At 39.2% G+C, this 19096-nt stretch overlaps 1 protein-coding gene across 1 annotated transcript in view; it reads right to left on the bottom strand.

Annotated features, from left to right (window-relative positions):
• hmcn1 (hemicentin 1) overlaps window positions 1-19096 on the bottom strand; it is a 93296-nt gene that overhangs the window by 4861 nt on the left and 69339 nt on the right. Inside the window, 43 exon segments of the mRNA XM_051138888.1 lie at window positions 281-409; window positions 498-623; window positions 721-834; window positions 1026-1160; window positions 1259-1378; window positions 1495-1557; window positions 1845-2082; window positions 2193-2314; window positions 2402-2539; window positions 2738-2884; window positions 3446-3616; window positions 4086-4256; window positions 4344-4514; window positions 4605-4775; window positions 4863-5033; window positions 5155-5325; window positions 5796-6065; window positions 8038-8119; window positions 8861-9051; window positions 9151-9285; window positions 9391-9604; window positions 9679-9869; window positions 10006-10275; window positions 10364-10498; window positions 11645-11782; window positions 11986-12093; window positions 12188-12352; window positions 12435-12556; window positions 12711-12867; window positions 13095-13222; window positions 13311-13455; window positions 13549-13690; window positions 14776-14912; window positions 14993-15074; window positions 15227-15423; window positions 15506-15784; window positions 15952-16049; window positions 16732-16915; window positions 17034-17158; window positions 17272-17431; window positions 17510-17659; window positions 17739-17870; window positions 18063-18144. Coding sequence (XP_050994845.1) covers window positions 281-409; window positions 498-623; window positions 721-834; window positions 1026-1160; window positions 1259-1378; window positions 1495-1557; window positions 1845-2082; window positions 2193-2314; window positions 2402-2539; window positions 2738-2884; window positions 3446-3616; window positions 4086-4256; window positions 4344-4514; window positions 4605-4775; window positions 4863-5033; window positions 5155-5325; window positions 5796-6065; window positions 8038-8119; window positions 8861-9051; window positions 9151-9285; window positions 9391-9604; window positions 9679-9869; window positions 10006-10275; window positions 10364-10498; window positions 11645-11782; window positions 11986-12093; window positions 12188-12352; window positions 12435-12556; window positions 12711-12867; window positions 13095-13222; window positions 13311-13455; window positions 13549-13690; window positions 14776-14912; window positions 14993-15074; window positions 15227-15423; window positions 15506-15784; window positions 15952-16049; window positions 16732-16915; window positions 17034-17158; window positions 17272-17431; window positions 17510-17659; window positions 17739-17870; window positions 18063-18144 — 6577 coding nt within the window.

Consider the following 19096-nt stretch of genomic DNA (forward strand, 5'->3'; position numbering starts at 1 on the left):
GACTTGGATCCTCGATTTGCTGTCAGCGACTGACTTCTTTGTTTCTTAGGGTTATATGTTGGTTAGTTTACAAGCACTGTGGCAACATAAGCAAGCTGTGTGGAAAGAGGTGAAACAGGTTGTGAAAGCTGTTTTGGTGAGGGTTGTTTCACAGAAATGAAGCGAAAGAGTGAAGGAGATGAAAATGAAGGCAGGGATGCAGGTTGTTGTTTGGCAGGAGAGCAGCCTGGGATGTTGGGAGAGGATTAGGAGTTAGGTATGGAGGAATTCGATTACGTACCAAGGCAAGGGCGACCCACGCCCTGAGAGCGGTACCCCCTCGGACAGGTGCAGTGGTAGCTACCTCTTGTGTTTTCACAGATCTGATTATACCTGCACTGATGTGTGCCGTCATGACATTCGTCAATGTCTATAAGCAGAATAAAAATGGATTAATCTTTGATCATAATTCAATTATGTAACAATAAATAAATAAGCAACATAATTACATTACATACCTATGCATGTGCCATTGCCTCCTTTGGTCATGCCAGTAGGGCAGAGGTCAATGCAAGTGTATCCGCCACGTGTGTTTTTACACTGCTGATCTGAGCGACACACTCTCTGTTTGCATTCGTTTATGTCTGAGGAGAATCACACAGCACTTTAGTTGCAGAGTTGCATAGTTTTACAGACCCAGTAAGACTGAGTCGTATGCCACGTAACAGGTTTTAAACGTACCAATACAGCGCCGATTCCTGAGTTGGTACCCTGGCTCACAAGCACAGCGGAAGCTGCCAATGGTGTTTAGACAGTGCTGATGGCAGGGGCTGGATTCCTGACACTCATTCACATCTGCAAAAGCAAAATTAATGCAATTCAAATGTATGCTAGATAAGAAGATAATGATAAATAGAGCTGCAAGCAGCAAGAGTACCGTTCTTGTCTATGCAGGGTCAGAAAGCTCTTGGCTTTTATCAAAAATATCATAATTTGTGTTAACAACATACAAACATAAACTTATAAAACTAGGGAAAACTGTGCACCTGAGCAGCTCAGCCCATCTGCTGTCCTCCTAAAGCCCCGCCCACAGCGCATGACACAGCGATAGGAACCAATGGTGTTCTCACAGTCTTGTCCATCATGGCACATGTGACCACCCAATGAACACTCGTCAATATCTAGAGTAAACATTAATAAAAACAGTTGCTCAGTTGAGATTACAAAAATAACAAATCATACACTGCTATTCACAGGTAAACTTTTTAAACGGTCATACCCTGGCATGTTCGACCATCAGCTGAAATAGTGAGTCCTCTGGGACAGGAACAGTAGTATGTGCCTATAGCATTGTGGCAGGCATGTGAGCAGGGGTTTCCCTCCGCACACTCGTTCTCATCTTCATCAGAAAAAAAAGACACAAACAGAATCTCATCAGTAAAACTCTTTGTATATTCACAAACAAATACTATAAGCTGTATCACAGTAAAAGCAATAAATATGATCTGACTGTACCTGAACAATATGGGCCACTAGGATCCAGTTGAAAACCACTGGGACACTGATTACTGCGCTCTCCTGGGGATGAAAATGCATTGTAATTGGAGAGAGAAAGTTTTTAAAACTCATATGAACTATTAAATATATCAGTTTGAACTGAATAAACAATTATGATGTTTCAGGATGCAAATGAAGTTTGCATTAAATTTAATAAAAGTTTTTTTTTTTTTTTGAAAAATAGATTGTGATATCTTCCAATACCAGCCTAATCAGATGCTGTTAAAAAATAAAATAAAATAAGTCAAATTAAATAAAAAAATAATAATAAAACAAAAACTAAAATGCATAGTGCATGTGTATTGTACCTTTAGCAATAGTGGCATGGATGGCAAACTCCAGCATCTCTTCTAGTGGACGGTACAGAGCACTGATAGCCGAGGCATGGAGAGTCTGCACCAGATAAGGCATCTTTCCTTTGGAGGGTCTGTATGTGATGGTATGATTCCAGGAGTAAGGCACGCTCACCCTGTCTATACTGAACATACGTGTGGAAAGAGCATACAGCTGACCAGGACCAGTCTGGATGTAGTCTTCAGTGTAATCCTGGAGTTTAAAAAGGAAATTTGAATGTGATAAAGTTTATATCGTGTAGCATAATCTTTTCAAGTACAGAAAGAAATAACCGGCGATGAATTTAGTGATGGAGGTTCTACCTTAAGACTGATGTCTGCATTGGATGGCAGTTGTAAGATGTGTCCATTTACTACAATGTCCAGCAGAAGTGCTCCATCTGAGTCCAGCCCCCGTGCCACATGGGTCATTCTGAGAATTTCTCCTATAGTCAACAAAACACAAATTAGATGAAGAAAACTTTGAGGAAAAGTTCTTAAGGATCGCTAAACTTCAAGGTGATTCCTCATACCTGTGGCAAACTCCACCTGAGTCTCACGTTTAAAGATGCCATCTGTGAGAGTGTAACCGTTGATAGCTTCGCCCAGCTCCTGTGCTGTGGTCCAGTATATGGGGTTCAGGATGGAGATTAGCTTCCTCATAGCAGGGCCTGCATGATTTAGCAGAACATATACAAGCACAGACTCAAATTAAGGTTTTATTTCTAGTTCTTAGAACTACAGGATTATTGCCACATAACAAAATAATTAATATACTGTCTAATACTGTACAGTATATTTATAACATTTTGGAATAGTAAATATGATGCATTGCTGCTCATAACAAAAACTCTGTAGCAGAGACTGACCAAGACTCCTGGGTATGTTAGTGATGGTGGCCTGTATAACTCTCCCTCCAGTGGGACTGCTGGAGATGGTGGCATTGAGGATGGCAATGCCAAACTCCACATCATTAATATTCCCGATGATACTTCCCCTTGCTTTCTGAGGGCCACCTTAGAGAGAAAAAAAGAGGAAAAGTTCAGACAGTCCGACAATTTACACACACCCATGTCATCCAAGATGTTCATCGGCTGAAAAAGGATTTAGGTTTTTGAGGAAAACATTCCAGGATTTTTCTCCATATAGTGGACTTCAATGGGGATCAGCGGGTTGAAGGTCCAAATTGCTGTTTTAATGAAGCTTCAAAGGGTTCTACATGATCCCAGCCAAGGAATAAGGGTTTATGTAGTGAAACAATCAGTCATTTTCTAAAAGAAAATAATGCTCATCTTGTACTAGCTTGACTTTGTAGATTATGTAATCATGTTGGAAAGGTCACACACTGTTAGTTTTTTTAAGAAAAAACTATTCCTCGGCTGGGGTCGTGTAGAGCCCTTTGAAGCTGCACTGAAACTGCAATTTGGACCTTCAACCCGTTGGGCACCATTGAAGTCCACTATATCATAAACCTTAATTTCTTTTTGAATGAAGAAAGAAAGACATGAACATTTTGGATGACATGGGATGAGTAAATTATCAGGAAATTTTAATTCTGGAGTGAACTGTAAATGTACCTGGACATGGCTGTATATTACATCTTGATAACTGTGTTGAGTCTCCTGGGCAGGGGCGGCCATTGTTGCTGGGTGATGGACTGTTACAAAGTCTGACACGTGTCCGTTCTCCACCTCCACAGGATGCTGAACATTCACCCCAGGACTCCCATGAACCCCACTTACCATCAACTTTACACAAACACGCACAGAGCACAGAAAGGTGTGTAATCAGTTACAGTAAAAATGTATTAAAAAAAGTTCTAATCAAATAATCATGTCAATAGTAACGTAAAATTTATGTAGCATTTCCTGCATATTTATTAATGTATAGGAACTATAGAGTTTGGGTGTTTGTGCATTCAAAACACCATTCAAAAGTTTGGGATCAGTAAGAGTTTTTGGAGGACTTACATTTTTTTCAGCAAAGATGCATTAAATTGGTCAAAAGTGACAGTAAACACTTTCATATTGTTTCAAATAAATGCTGTTCTTTTTAAATATTCTATTTATGAAATAATCAATGTATCACACTTCCCACAAAAATATTAAGCAGAACAACTGTTTCCAACATTGATGATAATAAGAAACATTTCTTGAGCAGCAAATCAGCATATTAGAATGATTTCTGAAGGATCACGTGACTATGTCTGTGCTATACCAGGACAGTTGGCTGAGTTGCACTTCTGGATTTGCGAATCTGATCCAGTACAAGCTCTGCCTCCATTTGCTGGTCGAGGATTGTCACATGTTCTGTAGCGGCGCATTTGACCACCGTTGCAGGTTCTGCTACAACTGCCCCAGCTGTTCCATGGGCCCCAGTTACCATGAACTATGAATAGATGTTATTTGTATTTACTACTTCCTTTATTACACCAACATAACTGTGTGTTTACATATATGAAATATGTTTACTCACTGGGACAGGGTTCATTGTTGCAGAAATCAATGTGGATGTCATTTCCCTCACACTGCCGTCCCCCATGCTGGGGGGCGGGGCTTGCACAGATACGTGTCCTTTGCCTTGTACCGCCTCCACAAGAAACACTACATGCCCCCCAACTAACCCAGGACGACCACTTGCCATCCACTGTTGAAGAGGGAAAAAAAGATAAACCAGTGCTTCTTAAACCTGGATTTGATTGTTCATTAATTAACAAATGTCTATAACCATGCTTACCAGGGCAGTTCCTCTCACTGCACACTTGCGTCTGTGTGTCAGGTCCTTCACACGACGGCCCTTCAAATGAGGGTGGAGGGTTGTTGCAGAGTCTGAGCCTAGTCTGCATCCCTTTGCCACACGTTTCACTACAAGGGCTCCAAGGCAACCAGGCACCCCAGTTCCCCGCCACTGACAGATAGGAAGCCAGTCAGACTGATAAAGATATGAACAGATATGTTCATGCACAAGCAGGGGAAGGTATGTTCCTCCACTCACCTGGGCACGGCCTTATACTACACATGATGGCTTCTACTGCTTTGCCCTCACAGGCTCTGCCCCCATGCTGGGCAGAAGGATTACTACAAGTCCGCACCCTAGTCCTGTTACCCTGACCGCAGGTACGAGAGCATTCCTCCCATGAAGACCACTCGGACCAATTGCCATCCACTATTGGGACAAAGAGATGGATAAAAAACATGAAGAACAGAATAAACATGTCACTACACTATTCAGAAATGCAGGTGAAATGCTCATAATGTAAAACAAAAGGAATGCCAAACTAATTTACCTGGGCAAGGTTTGCCTTGACAGCTGCGTGTTTCTGTTGCCAATCCTAAGCAGTGGCGTCCTCCATTCGCAGGAAATGGGTTATTGCACTGTCTCAGCCGCTTCTGCAGTCCTGTACCGCAGGAAACACTGCAGGCTCCCCACTCCATCCATTCAGAGAAGCCTCCATGAACTGCGAAACACACAATTCAATCCCCCATTGTAGTTTAGTTGAAGTCTAAAGTTTACATACACCTCGCAGAATCTGCAAAATGTTAATTATTTGACCAAAATAAGAAGGATCGTACAAAGTGCATGTTGTTTTATATTTAGTACAAGGGACTCATGAACAACTATCACTAAACAAAAACAGCTGTGGATCATTCAGGTAACAACACAGTATTAAGAATCAAGTGTATGCAAACTTTCAAACAGGGTCATTTTTATAAATTCAACTATTATTTTCTCTTGTGGACTGTATGTATGTCTTTTATGTGAAATATCTTACTCAGGTCAGTACTAAATAAAAAATAACATGCATTTTTTGATAATCAACATTTTGCAGATTCTGCAAGGTGTATGTTAACTTTTGACTTCAGTTGTACATCTGACTGCATTATTACTGAATACTCACTAAAAATGTAAATGTGCAATTTAGCTCACCTCGCACTGTGAGGGTCACGCGCACCAGCACAGAGCCTAACAGATTTCGGGCCACGCACTCATACTCAGCTGTGTCCTCTTTCTGAGCACTACTGAGCCGCAGAGAACCGTTTTTCAGCGTGGTGATGCGTTCATTACCTAACAGTGGTCGTCCCTGACGGGACCACTCGATGATAGGCACAGGCTCCCCCTCTGCCTGGCAGTTTAGCACCACTGTGGAACCAGCGTCAACCACTGTCTCCACTGGCTCTACAGTGATGGTCGGAGAACCTGCGGAACAACACTAATGTTATTACAGTAACACAAGCAAGTGCTATGTTATAAATATTATTAAAGTGCCCCTATTATGCGTTTTCAAATATGATCTTTCATGTAGTGTGTCATGTAGCTGTATGTGAACATAAGCTATCTGCAAAGTTGTGAAGCCGACAGTGCACGATACATAAAGTTATTGTCTATCAAAAAAAAGAGTCGACTCACATTTGCCTAAACGAGTCGTCAGGATTTCAAATCTTTCTCTGTTACGGCCACACGTCACGAAGTAACAGATTTGCATAATGTCCACCTACGTTCTACGTCGCGAACAACTTGCTCGCCCATACATTTCCATGGGGTTTAGGTCACATGGAAATTTACACGTACATTATACGGAAGACGCTGTATCATACGCTGTGAGTAAAACTGTTTTATATTCACTTCTAAAAGATGATGAATCTACAAATATTGTATTTTCTAGCGATCGTTCAAAATACGTAGTTGTGTATGTTGTTGTGTAACAACCCTGCACATGTCATGCTAACCGGCTAAATCACGCTTGTGTAGTTCTGTTGTTCAGCTGTGGACCCACTGTAGTCTGACAATTTGTGATTGATGCAGCTTGACTGTCTGTCTGTCTCATTAGTTGGAGTAATGATAAAGGATGGTGTACGAAGCGGCTTTCACACCGAATGCGGAAAGCGCTGTGCTATGAAACCCATTCGTTTCAATTGCTTCCGCCCTGCGTGGACGGCTTGTTTCGGCCTCGACTAAAGCGGACGCGCAGCGGAGCAAAGTTCAAATGAGTTGTTCAAATGAACTTTTTCCGCTGCGCTCTGAAGGGCTGCACTGAACCCAGCGGCCAGCGCAGCGCTTTCCGCGTTCGGTGTGAAAGCCGCTTAATGCATTATACATTGCTGAAGTTTACAACATAGAGGTGTGCCCGGTTCGGTTATAAAAGCAAATTGCAAGCACTTTCCACGGTAGACCGTGCTAACTTGTGGATCAGCCACTTCAGCCGTTTCATCATCAGACTCTGGCTGGAATCGATGCCATCTTTTTTATGTATTGACAAGTATCCAGTGCTGTCAGTCAGTTATGACAATGGGCGTTTCGTTTTCCGACACACCGTACGCGATAGACCAATCATAAAGGACTGCGCCATCTGACCAATCACAGCAGTGAGGGCTCACGGAAAGGAGGGGTTTAGAGAGACTGATTCTTCGAACTGCTTCGCACGAGTCGTTTAGGAATCATTTAGAAATGGGGTAAATTTAAATCTATTTTTGGAGAAAACTAAAGTGTTTTTTGACCTTGCATACATGTAAACCTGTTTTGGGAGTCTATTAAAACAATATTAGCAACCTTTAAAATGGCATAATAGGGGCACTTTAAGGTTTATTTCCTTTTTGAGTTCTGACTTTAGCCCTATTCAGATAGGACTAGTTTTTCAGAGAAATTGGTTTCACAGACATACCTTGTGATTTTAATCCTGTGCGAATCTGCAAAGTCTGTTTTTCTCACACAACCTTTGTAATAATTCCAGAGCAAATTACCAGTTTTTTGGCTAACTAAATGGTTCTCTTAGAAATCTAATCCCGTCCGAATTCAAGTGTCTGTGATTGCTAATATTGTATTAAGCAGCCACTTCTATAAACTCATGTGAAGTTTATTAATGTTTTGTAATAAATTGAAATTATATTAATACATATTTTATTTGACACGTGACTCTGGACTACAAAACCAGTCATAAGGGTCAATTTCTGAAGATTTTAAGATTTATACATCTTCTGAAAGCTGAATAAATAAGCTTTATGGATGTATGGTTTGTTAGGATAGAACAATATTTGCATATTTGTAACAATATTTAAACTCAAATGTAGATAAGAAAACTAGTCCCTGAATAATGCTTTTGACAGCAGATAACTAACTTCAAAGGATAATTTTACTTTAAAATTCTAATTTTGGGTTTGAACTGTAGACTTACGCTGTAAGGTCAGTGTGACTGTTCTCTCCACCACTCCTGCGTCATTTGTGGCCACACACATGTAATTTCCAGCATCTTCACTCTACAAAAATTACAAATTGATCACATTATTTATTTATGAATGTTAAAACAGGGGGAAAATGCAAAACATTTGGAAAATTATGGAATTTTGTATCCAAGATTGATGGCAAAAACCTTGTAACCATATTAAACTTCTTATATTATTGTAAAAATAATGCCTCTTGGGATATTAAAAAGTCTATATCTTACATTACTTTTTACATTTTATTTTACTTTTTACATAAAAAATACTTTTTTGTTTGTAGTTGTGAGCAGGTGAATATTTTGTGCCTTCTAAAAAGTGAAAAAATGCTGATAATGTAAAAATAACTGACAATTATTTTCAAGTATTTAATTATAATTATTACACACAGCTGAAAAAAAATAATGCATGTAATGGACTCAGTGAGGGACTTTTTTAAAATATGATAAGCACTGTAGAGCATTCTACAAGCTAAAAGAATAGTTTCTTTTTGGAACACGCAATGAGAAAAAAAAATTGCCATTTTTGGGTAAATCATGCACAGCAGTTTATATGAAGTTCCAAAAGTAGGTTCGGGAGGAGCCTAATAATTCAGTCCTGTCAATCATCATTACGAGCCTATATAAGCAGCTCTCATTGCACCGTCCCGAGCCTCCATTAAAGACAGCAAGCCAAATTTGTTTACCATTGCCCATCAGGACTGGATGGGCAGGTGAACTTGTGAAATGTTTTTCAGGTGTGCAGCTGTGTCAGTGACTGTAGTGTGCTGTGTTTGTTTACCACTGTGCCGTAGATGGCTAGAGATCCATTGTCAAGCTGGCGGATTCGGTTGCTTATCTGCACATTGATGCCCTTTTTGCTCCACTGGATGGTGGGCAGAGGGTCTCCTCGTACCTCACAGTTAAGTATAGCATTCCCTCCCAGGGGCTCAATGCGATTTGAATGAACATCTCCATCTATTATTGGTGGCTCTGGAAAAAGTGGACAAGAGATCAGGTTTTTCACAATGGATTTGCTTTCGATTGTACACGCAGAGAAAAGCATTACATAACTAAAATGCAGATGTTTACCTTTAACATAGACAAATCCCAGAGATTTGATGGATCCTACGCTGTTCTCAGCCACGCAGGAATAAGTGCCCGAATCGTCTTTACTCACACGCTCAATCACCATCTCACTGTGGCCATTAACATGATCATACTGGGCTGTGGACAGAAACAATACATTCCTGATTTTCACATAACTGCCTATCGACACTGTGCTGAACTACAGTGGATGTAAATTGGGGATATTTGTAGGATGATCTATACCAGGGATGATATTGTTGTTGAATGCCCATGTGATCTTGGGTGGAGGAATGCCGGTAACACCGCAGGTCAACAGGAGACGCTCTCCCTTGTTGAGAGCCACATCGCCCAGGAGCTCAGTGAAGGCTGGATGTGTGTAGACGGACAGACTAATGGTGTGACTGTCCTGCCCAACTGAGTTGGTGGCGACACATGTGTAACTCCCAGAATCTTCGGTCTACGTGCACAGAGAGACACCTCAGAAATCTGTCACAGTATGTACACCTTTTGACAAGCAGTTTGAAGACTGACCTGTGCAGAGTCTATGAGCAGCTCTCCTGTGGGCAGGACTGTGTATTCTCCAGTGGTGTCGGTAAGTGGAACATCATCTTTCTCCCAGGTGATGATGGGCTGTGGAACCCCGTCTGCCACACAGGCGAGCAAAGCTTGGGAGTTCTCCACCACAGACACCTCTGACTCTCCTCCACGGATGGAAGGAGGTACTGAGGTAGAGAGGAAGAAGGAAAAAATGGATGTACTATATTATACCAGATGGTCAATGCATTAATCAATATTAACAATAAGTTCAATTAAATTATCGATGTTTATGCAATAAATCCATCTATCCTCTTCACTCACTCTGTACAGTGAGGCTCATCTCCAGACTGGTGGTTCCAGCCACATTAGCAGCCGTGCAGGTGTATCTGCCTGTGTCTCCAGGTTGGGCAAAGGCGATCTGCAGCGCCCCTGTGCTGAGGACTCGCTGCCGCACCGATTCACTCAGCGGCTGCCCGTTCTTGTGCCAGGTGATAGAGGGAGTAGGAAAACCCTCCGAATGGCACTGCAGAGTTACAGATGCATCTACTGCCACAGTGTACGCCTTGATGTCGGATGTTATGACAGGGGGCACTGCAACAAAAGTGAAATGTAAAAACATTTGAGACATCATTTCCCACAAAAATCTTAATTTTCATCATAGCCAAAGTATGAGCCTAACCTTGTACTCTGAGTTTGGTTTTGCCCAGTGCAGTGCCTGCTGGATTCTGAGCCACACACATGTAGGTTCCAGAATCCTCCACTCTGGCTTTAGAGATCTGCAGGCCGCCAATGGGGAGCACCGTTAAATCACCTCCTGAAGATGAAAGGTATAATGTAATTAAATGAACCACAATTATTAAACATTACATTTTGAATAATATTTAAGTTGCAATCCAAATGTCTGATAGTCAGTGAGATTTTATTTTATAGAAATTAATACTTTCATTGCTAGGATGCATTAAATTATGGAAGCCCATTTGTGCCCCTAAAAAAAAAAGATCATTGTGAGTTTTCAATCTCACAATTCTGACTTTTTTTCTCAGTACTGCATGACATAAACATGCAATTCTGACTTTTTTTCATTGCAAATGCAAGTTTGTACCTCACAATTCTGGCTTTTTTTTTTTTTTTTTTTTTGCAATTCTGACTTTTTCTCAGAATTGTGAGATATTAACTTGAGTTATAATGTACAATTCTGAGGAGGAAAAAGAGTTTTTTCTCAGAATTGCTAAATTCTAATTAATTGTGTCAGAGATATGTACTTGCAATTCTGCAAAAAAAGTCTGACTTTATTTCTCAGAATTGCGAATTTATTTCTTGCAATTGCAAGTTTATAATACACAATTCTGAGAACAAAAGTGAGAATTGCGAGTTTGTATCACAATTCTGAAAAGTCAGAATTGTGAGATAAAAATTCGGAATTACCTTTTTCATTTTTTATTCAGAGTTGACAATGGGCATTTATATTAAATTGATCAAAGATGACAGTAAAGATTTTTACGTTACATTTTCTTTAAGTAAATGCAGTTATTTTGAACTTTCTATTCATTAAATAATCACTCACAAAGTCTCACACAAAAATATTAAGCAGCACAACTGATTTCAACATCAATAATTATAAAAAGTTTTTTTTTTTTGAAAAGGATCATGTGACACTAGATCCTGGAGTAATGGCTGCTTTTTCATCACCGGAAAAAAATACACTTCAAAATATATTAAAATAGAAAACTTTTTTTTAGTCATAATGTCAAAAAATCCTACCCCAAACTTTTGAATGTTGTATGTAATGTATGTAACACAATATATTGTATAATTAAACAAAATGTACATAATTAACTATATAAATTATTCAAATATTTATTTAAATCATAAATTATTGAGTAAATGTAGTAATTAAAAGCTACTATAAAGAGATGAAAAACTTGTCAATTATCCCCACAGTGGCAGCATTTGTTCTCACCTGTGGTAAAGATGTTGATGCCCTCTTTTTGCCAGGTGATAGTTGGGCGAGGGGAGCCTGTTGCTCTGCAGGGCAGGGTCACATGGTTGTTTAAAATGACATCCAGTGTTGAGGGGTGTGACTGTATTACCGGAGGTTCTATAAAATATAAATAAAGACAAAAATGGTAAAGAGAGAAATAAATGTGGAGCCAGACATGGCAATTTGTTATATTTGTTACGGGTGTGGAGCAACATGAGGGTGAATAATTAAAGACAGAATTTTCATTTTTGCGTGAACTTTCACTTTAAGTGGCACCTTTAAAATCATTTTGGGTTTCATTGTTTCTGTACATCTCTTACCGTGCACTGTGAGCTGAACGTGTCGGTGTGCGGTGCCTGCAGCATTCTTTGCCACACAAGAGTAACGGCCTGAGTGACTCAGATCTGCAGCTGTGATCTCAAGAGGACCTAAGAGAAACCGAGGAAATAAAAATGTAACATTTAGATGAACTTCAAACTTAAATCGTTATTTTTTTCCATACTGTTACTACATAAAGCTCACCTGACGGCAGTATCGTATAGCCCTCTCCATTTTTAGCTAGTCTCAATCCATCTTTGCTCCAGTATAAGACAGGATGAGGCACTCCAGAGGCAGTGCAGCCGATGACGACAGGGGACAGTCTGCTCACCACCAGCTCTGTGGCCTCATCAGCGATAGAAGGAGGAACTTTGGATGGAAATAATCATTAGGTCCTCCTGAAATTCACATACTGAAGTCATGGATGTCATATGTGGAAGCAGGGATTTACCATGTACGGTCAGCTGAATGGCTCGGCGCTCCTGGCCTGCCTCATTGGATACAACACACTCGTACAGCGCTGTGTCCTCTACTGTGGGTGCCATCACAACCAGAGAGCCCGACGACAACAGCCTGAGGACAGATTGCAAACTGATTAATTAGATGAAATTGTGAATCTCAAGTGTCTTGTCTCAAGGGTCCTACTGTGATTCAAATTAAGAGGAATGCTCATTTGGTTGGCGATACAGTGAGAAGTGATAAGAAGAGGGAGGAAACCTGGCTGAACCTGTACATATTCTGGTTCTGGTCAGTATTAAGGGCTTGAGCATTTTTGGTCCAGCGAACGGAGGGTTTGGGGATGCCAGTGGCCTCACAGGATAGCGTGGTCTGGACATTCACTGTCACAGTGATGTTTGTAGGACCCTCGGCGATGGAGGGTGGCACTGGAGTATGAGAGAACATTTGTGTTTACTGTATGTCAGGACAGTTCCTAAGATATTTAATAAACAAGATATTTAAAACAGTGATATGCAAATGCATGAACTTAAATGTATACGTGGAATGCAATGGATAAAAGCATCTGCCAAATGCATTAATGTGTAAGTGTACATGAAAAGCACCAGACACATTCAAGATATAGTGAGTTCAATGCATATATTTCAAGACTCACCATTAACCTGCAGATCTACTCTTTTACGCTCTGTGCCCGCTTGGTTGGTGGCCATGCAAAGGTAGCGTCCCGTATCAGTCACCTGCGCTGAGAGGATGTGAAGTGAACCATCCTCACCAAATCTGTACCTAAACGTAAAACGTGTTTGTTATTCGCCATGAAAAAAACTGGGAGCTGTGATATGCTCTCAAGTGATCTGTGCTGCTGAGTGCTGACCTGGGGTTGTTTCCTGCCAGGATGGATCCATGCTTTCTCCAAGTAATGCGTGGAGCGGGTACTCCATTCACGACACACTCTAGAACCACCGGTTGATTGATATGAACTGACACAGACTGAGGACCATCCTTTATTGTGGGAGGGACTGCAAAAAGAATGTCTATTTTAGCATATACATATGCTAGTAGATGTAAACTCACAATATTTTCCTTGAACATGTGTAGAAATTGCTGGTCACCATTGATAGTAAGGTTGAAGTGGCGTCTGGTTTCTCCAGCAACATTGCTGGCTACGCAAGTGTACTGGGCACCATCTCCCAGCACTGCATTGTTTATCTGCAGGTAACGACCACTGGACAAAACACGCACCCGTGGAGACATCTGGAGAAAGCATTGCAAAAGCTCTTTAGCATAAAAGCATATAACTGCTTAAAATGCAGCAATGTCATCACAGAAAAATACATTTTTAATTGTAATATTTCACCATTACAAAACCATTACAGAATTTTATCAACCCCGAACTTTTGAATGGTAGAGTACATGTAAAATACCTCAAAATATAGTCAAAAGTAGAACTTACCTGATTTTAAAACTTCTTCAGATTGTAGAATTGTATATTATATAGTCTTTAACAAACAGGAAAACCTATGCAAGCCCATTTCCGCCACTTAATGAAAATTTAAAATAGTAATTGTGACTTTTTATCTCACAATTCAGACTTTTTTCAACAATTGCGTGATACAAAGTTGGAATTCTAACTTTTTTTTAATCAGAATTGTAAGACATATACTCACAAATGTGAGTTATAAAGTCAGAATTGTGAGGTATAAACTCACAATTCTGAGAAATGAAGTCAGAATTGCAAGTTTATTATTATCTGACTTTATAACTCACAATTGCAAGTTCATGTCTCACAGTTCTGACTTTATAACACGCAATTGTATGTTAAGTCAGAATTTTGAGATAAACTTGCAAACTTGCAATTCTGAGAACATATTAGTCCTTTTTCCCCCTCAAAACTGGACTCGCAATTGCGAGTTTATATCTAACATTTCTGAGAAAAAGTCAGAATGGCAAGATATAAACTGGTATTTGCGAGAAAAAAAAGAATTGCAAGTTTATATCTCACAATTCTGACTTTATAATTCACAATTGTGAGTTTATATCTCAAAATTCTCGTATCAATTCTGAGAAAAAAAAAAAACCTGAATTGTGAGATAAAAAGTTGTAATAAATATTTATGGAAACAAGCTTCCATAGAAACCTCTAAAAATAAATGACTATCAATGATCTGTCTAAATTTACATTTTACATTTAGCAGATGTGTTTAGCGAAACATAAGCAATTTATCATACAGACGTTTTTATTTCTGCCATATGCATTTGAAACCTTATCTGCCACATCAGAGTTTTAAGTGTTGTAACTCTCTCGAGGCTTTAATACTGAATGTTGTTTTCATTGGATACCTTAAGAGGTGCTCCATCTTTAAACCAGGTGAGAGTTGGAGGTGGAACTGCATCTGATTTACATTCAAGGGTCACTTGTCTGTTTTGCATGACAGACACTTCTTGCACACCTCTGTCACCGGCTATGTTGGGTGGAACTGTTGGAAAAGATTGTTGTTAAGCATATTATATGAGGTGCCATTTTAGTTTAAAAACAATGAAAAATATTTTGACACACCATGTACTCTGACAAGAAACTCTTTATCATCATCTCCAGCAGGGCTGGTGGCCAAACACGTGTATCTTCCAGTGTTCTCCACCTACATGTGTTTGTAAACACGAGTCAGCAGAAGAAGGTATAAACATGGTAGACAATGTGTTTAAGAAGCACAATGTGATTAAGGAATTTGTAACACTTGATCACACTGAGCAACAACTAAGATGAGAAAAGAATGCTACTTTGACACCTCACCTGAGCAGAAGCAACTCTGAGCACCTCTCCGTCTCTGAGGAGCCGTATACTATCCGTCTGAAGCAGCGGCCGCCCATCCTTCAGCCAGGTCAGTGTGGGTAAAGGTATGCCGTCAGCCTCACAAACCAGCTCCAGGACATGATTCACAACCACAGAGACTTCAGCAGGCACACCAGAGCCGTTGATCCGTGGTGGGTCTGGGAGACAGGGATAGATGTCAATAAGTCTGTGACAGAAGGTGTCAATATAGTCATTCTGTTTTGATGCACAGTCTCTCACCTAATACTTTGAGGCTGAAGTGGCGGCTTGCGTCTCCAGCCTGATTATGTGCAGTGCAGGTGTAACGTCCTGTGTGGTTAACTCTCGCATGGGAAATCTGAAGGGTGCTGTTTTGGTTGAGGAGCAACAGGTGAGCATCTTTAGGTAGTGCTGCACCATTCCTTAGCCAAGTAACGGTCGGATTGGGCGTCCCATCTGCAATGCAGATGAAGGAGGCTGTGTTTCCCCTCACAACTGTTACTTCTTCTGTACTGCCTGCCCCATCCAAACTGGGAGGAACTGAGAAAAATGGCACAAGAAATGACAAATGTAAGCATAACAGTATAACAGTCAAATATTATAGATACAATAGATACATATAGCACACAAATTTCTTATTTAAATGAACGTTTTAACTGTAAATGCACCTATATTTAATATTTGGAAATACAGACAGGTTAACTTACCATACACCTGTAAACTGTAGTGTCTGTTGTCCACTCCAGCTCTGTTGGAGGCCACACAAGTATAGCTACCTCCATCTGAAACCTGTGCACGAGCAATGCTAACACCAAAAATTACAATCAGATGAAAGCATTTAGTATTATGAATTTTTGCACTTCTTTTTTGCAGTTTTAGTACTTTGTGCAAGTGTGCAATTCAGTGTTGTTATTGTAAATAAAACTATTACATGTTCGTTAACTGAAATAACTGGTAACACTTTACAATAAGGTACATTTTTTTAACAATAGTTAACTAAACAATACTTCTACAGCATTTATTAATCTTAGTTAATGTTAATTTCAGCATTTACTAATGCATTATTAAAATCACAAGTTGTGTTTGTTTACACTAGTTATGCACTGTGAACTAACATGAACAAACAATGAATGGCCGTATTTTTATTAACTAATATTAACAAAGATCCATAAATAGTGTAATAAATGTATTGTTTATTGTTTGTTCATGTTAGTTAATACATTAACTAATGTTAACAAATGACACCTTATTTAATATTTAAAAAAAAATACTAAAAACACTAAAAAGCACATAAAAGCTAAAATGAAAATGAGAACTGAAAATGTAAAAATAAAGTTTAATAAAATTATTAACAAATAATATAATACTATATAAATAATACTAAAATAACATTTAAATTCAAGAAATCTAAGCAAGGTGTTGCTAAAGAGCAAAAATTAATTTGCCATCCTGGGACCATAATTTTCAAAACTTGTCAGATCTCTTACCGTAGGACTTGGCCGGCAGACAGCAGTCGTATCTGAGACGACACTGGAAGCGGCAGACCGTTCTTCAGCCAGTTGAGCTGCGGAGGTGGAGAACCACTAGCTACACACTCGATATTTATTGAGCTGTCCAGCACCGCGGTCAGTTCCTTGGCAGCAGGCCCGTTCCCCTGAATCAGAGGAGGAACTGGGAACAAAACATGCAGCTATCAAATGTCTGGGAAAAGACTACTGTTGTGTAGTGAAAAAAGTTTGTTCCACCTCTCACTCGTAATAGTGATGAATCCTGCAAAGACACAACTCACCATAGACATTTAGGTTGAATATTCGGTCTTCCTCCCCAGCCTGATTGGTGGCCACACATGTGTATTTTCCACTGTCGGATGTGTGAACGGCTGTCACGGTCAGTGTGCTGCCATCAGGGCTGATTCTGAAACAAAAATGACTCTGGTTCAACTCCTTATGACTTGTATTGTCTCATACCAATATACAATGAAAAAGGAGTATGCAGAGAATACACTGGATGCAGAAATTTGCTCTTACTTGATGTTCTTTTGGGCGGTTCTGCTAAGTGTCTTTCCATCCTTCAGCCACTGGATCTCAGGGGTTGGATTTCCTTCGGCACGGCAAACCAGCTGTATGCTGTCATTCAGCAGAACACTCATCTCACTGGGTAACTCAGATCCTATGATGTTTGGTGGGACTGAATAACACAAAATACAGATGGTAATTTGGTCTAGTAAAAAAACGATATTGAGTATTAAATAATGCTTACTCGTACCTTGTATTGTAAGGTGGTAGTTTTTGCGGGCCTTGCCCTCCACATTGGATGCCACACAGGTGTAAGTGCCACTGTCAGATAACTGCGAGCGGGCAATCTGAAGTTTACTGCCCCCGGACAAGATATGCATCTCTAGAGACTCTGAATTCTCTAGAAAGACAACAAAAATGCATAAGTTCATTTTAAAAGAAATGTAAATCTTAAGAAATCTGTAGACTGTCTATCTTACCAATCACTCTGCCGTTCTTCAACCAGGTGAGTGAGGGAGGAGGGATCCCTGTAGCATCACAGGCGAAAGTGACAGGATTACTGATGGTTTCTACCACACGCTCCACTGCTGGGCCGTCCAGCCGTGGGGGAACTGCACAAATATCACAGAAACAAAACCATAATGTCAAAGTGTTACATATACTGTTCAAAAGTTTGGGGTCGGTATGATTTTTTACACTTTCATTCAGCAAGGATGCATTAAAACGACAAAAACAACAGTAAATATTGTTACAAAATATATGTGATAAAATATGAAATACTCATATATTTAAATGTTTTTTACCATGAATACTGAGATGAAAGTTCTTGTCCACTTGACCTGCTACATTTGTGGCCTTACAGACATATTGGCCTGTATCTGACACCTGACAGAGAAAAAAGCATTTATAATTCTTTAAAGAAATATTTTTATCTTTATTTTTTGAAGTGAATGTAAGTGGTGCTTGCACATACACGGCTGTTTAAAAGTTTGGGATCAGTTGAAGATTTCTAATTAGTTTTTTAAAGAAGTTTCTTATGCTCATCAAGGCTGCATTTATTTGATCAAAAATTCAGAAAAAAATGTAATATTGTGAAATATTATTTCAATGTAAAATGTTTTTCTATGTGAATATATTTTAAAATGAAATTATTCCTGTAATGCAAAGTGGAATTTTCAGCATAATTAGCTGAAAATTCAGCATAATCCTCCAGACTTCAGTGTCATATGATCCTACAGAAATCATTCTAATATACAGATTTTTTTTTTTTATCAGTGTTGAAAACAGTTGTGCTGCTTAGTATTTTGTTGGAACCTGTGATACTTTTTCAGAATTCTGTAAAAACAAAAAGTTAAAGAGAACAGCATTTACTTAAAATATAAATCTTTTGTAACAATATAAACTACCATTTAAAAGTTTGGGGATGTGTTAAATTGATGAAAAAAAAGTGATAGCAAAGACTTATATTGTTAGAACCTATTTCTTTTTTAAAATAAATTATCTTCTTTTTTAACATTTTATTCATCAAAGAATCCCCCCCCCCAATATATATATATATATATATATATATATATATATATATATATATATTTTACAGGTTCCAAAAAAATAAATTAAGCAGCACAGGTGTTTCCAACCTTGATAAAAAAAATCAGCATATTAGAATGATTTCTGAAGGATCATGTGACACTGAAGACTGGAGTAACAGCTGATGAAAATTCAGCTTTGCATCACTGGAATATTATTTTAGAATATATTAAAATAGGAAATCATTATTTTAAACTGTAATATTTCACAATATTCCTGTTTTTTTCTGTAATTTTGATCAAGTAAAAGC

Source organism: Labeo rohita, chromosome 20, assembly GCF_022985175.1.
Source record: "Labeo rohita strain BAU-BD-2019 chromosome 20, IGBB_LRoh.1.0, whole genome shotgun sequence".
Classification (NCBI taxonomy): domain Eukaryota; kingdom Metazoa; phylum Chordata; class Actinopteri; order Cypriniformes; family Cyprinidae; genus Labeo; species Labeo rohita.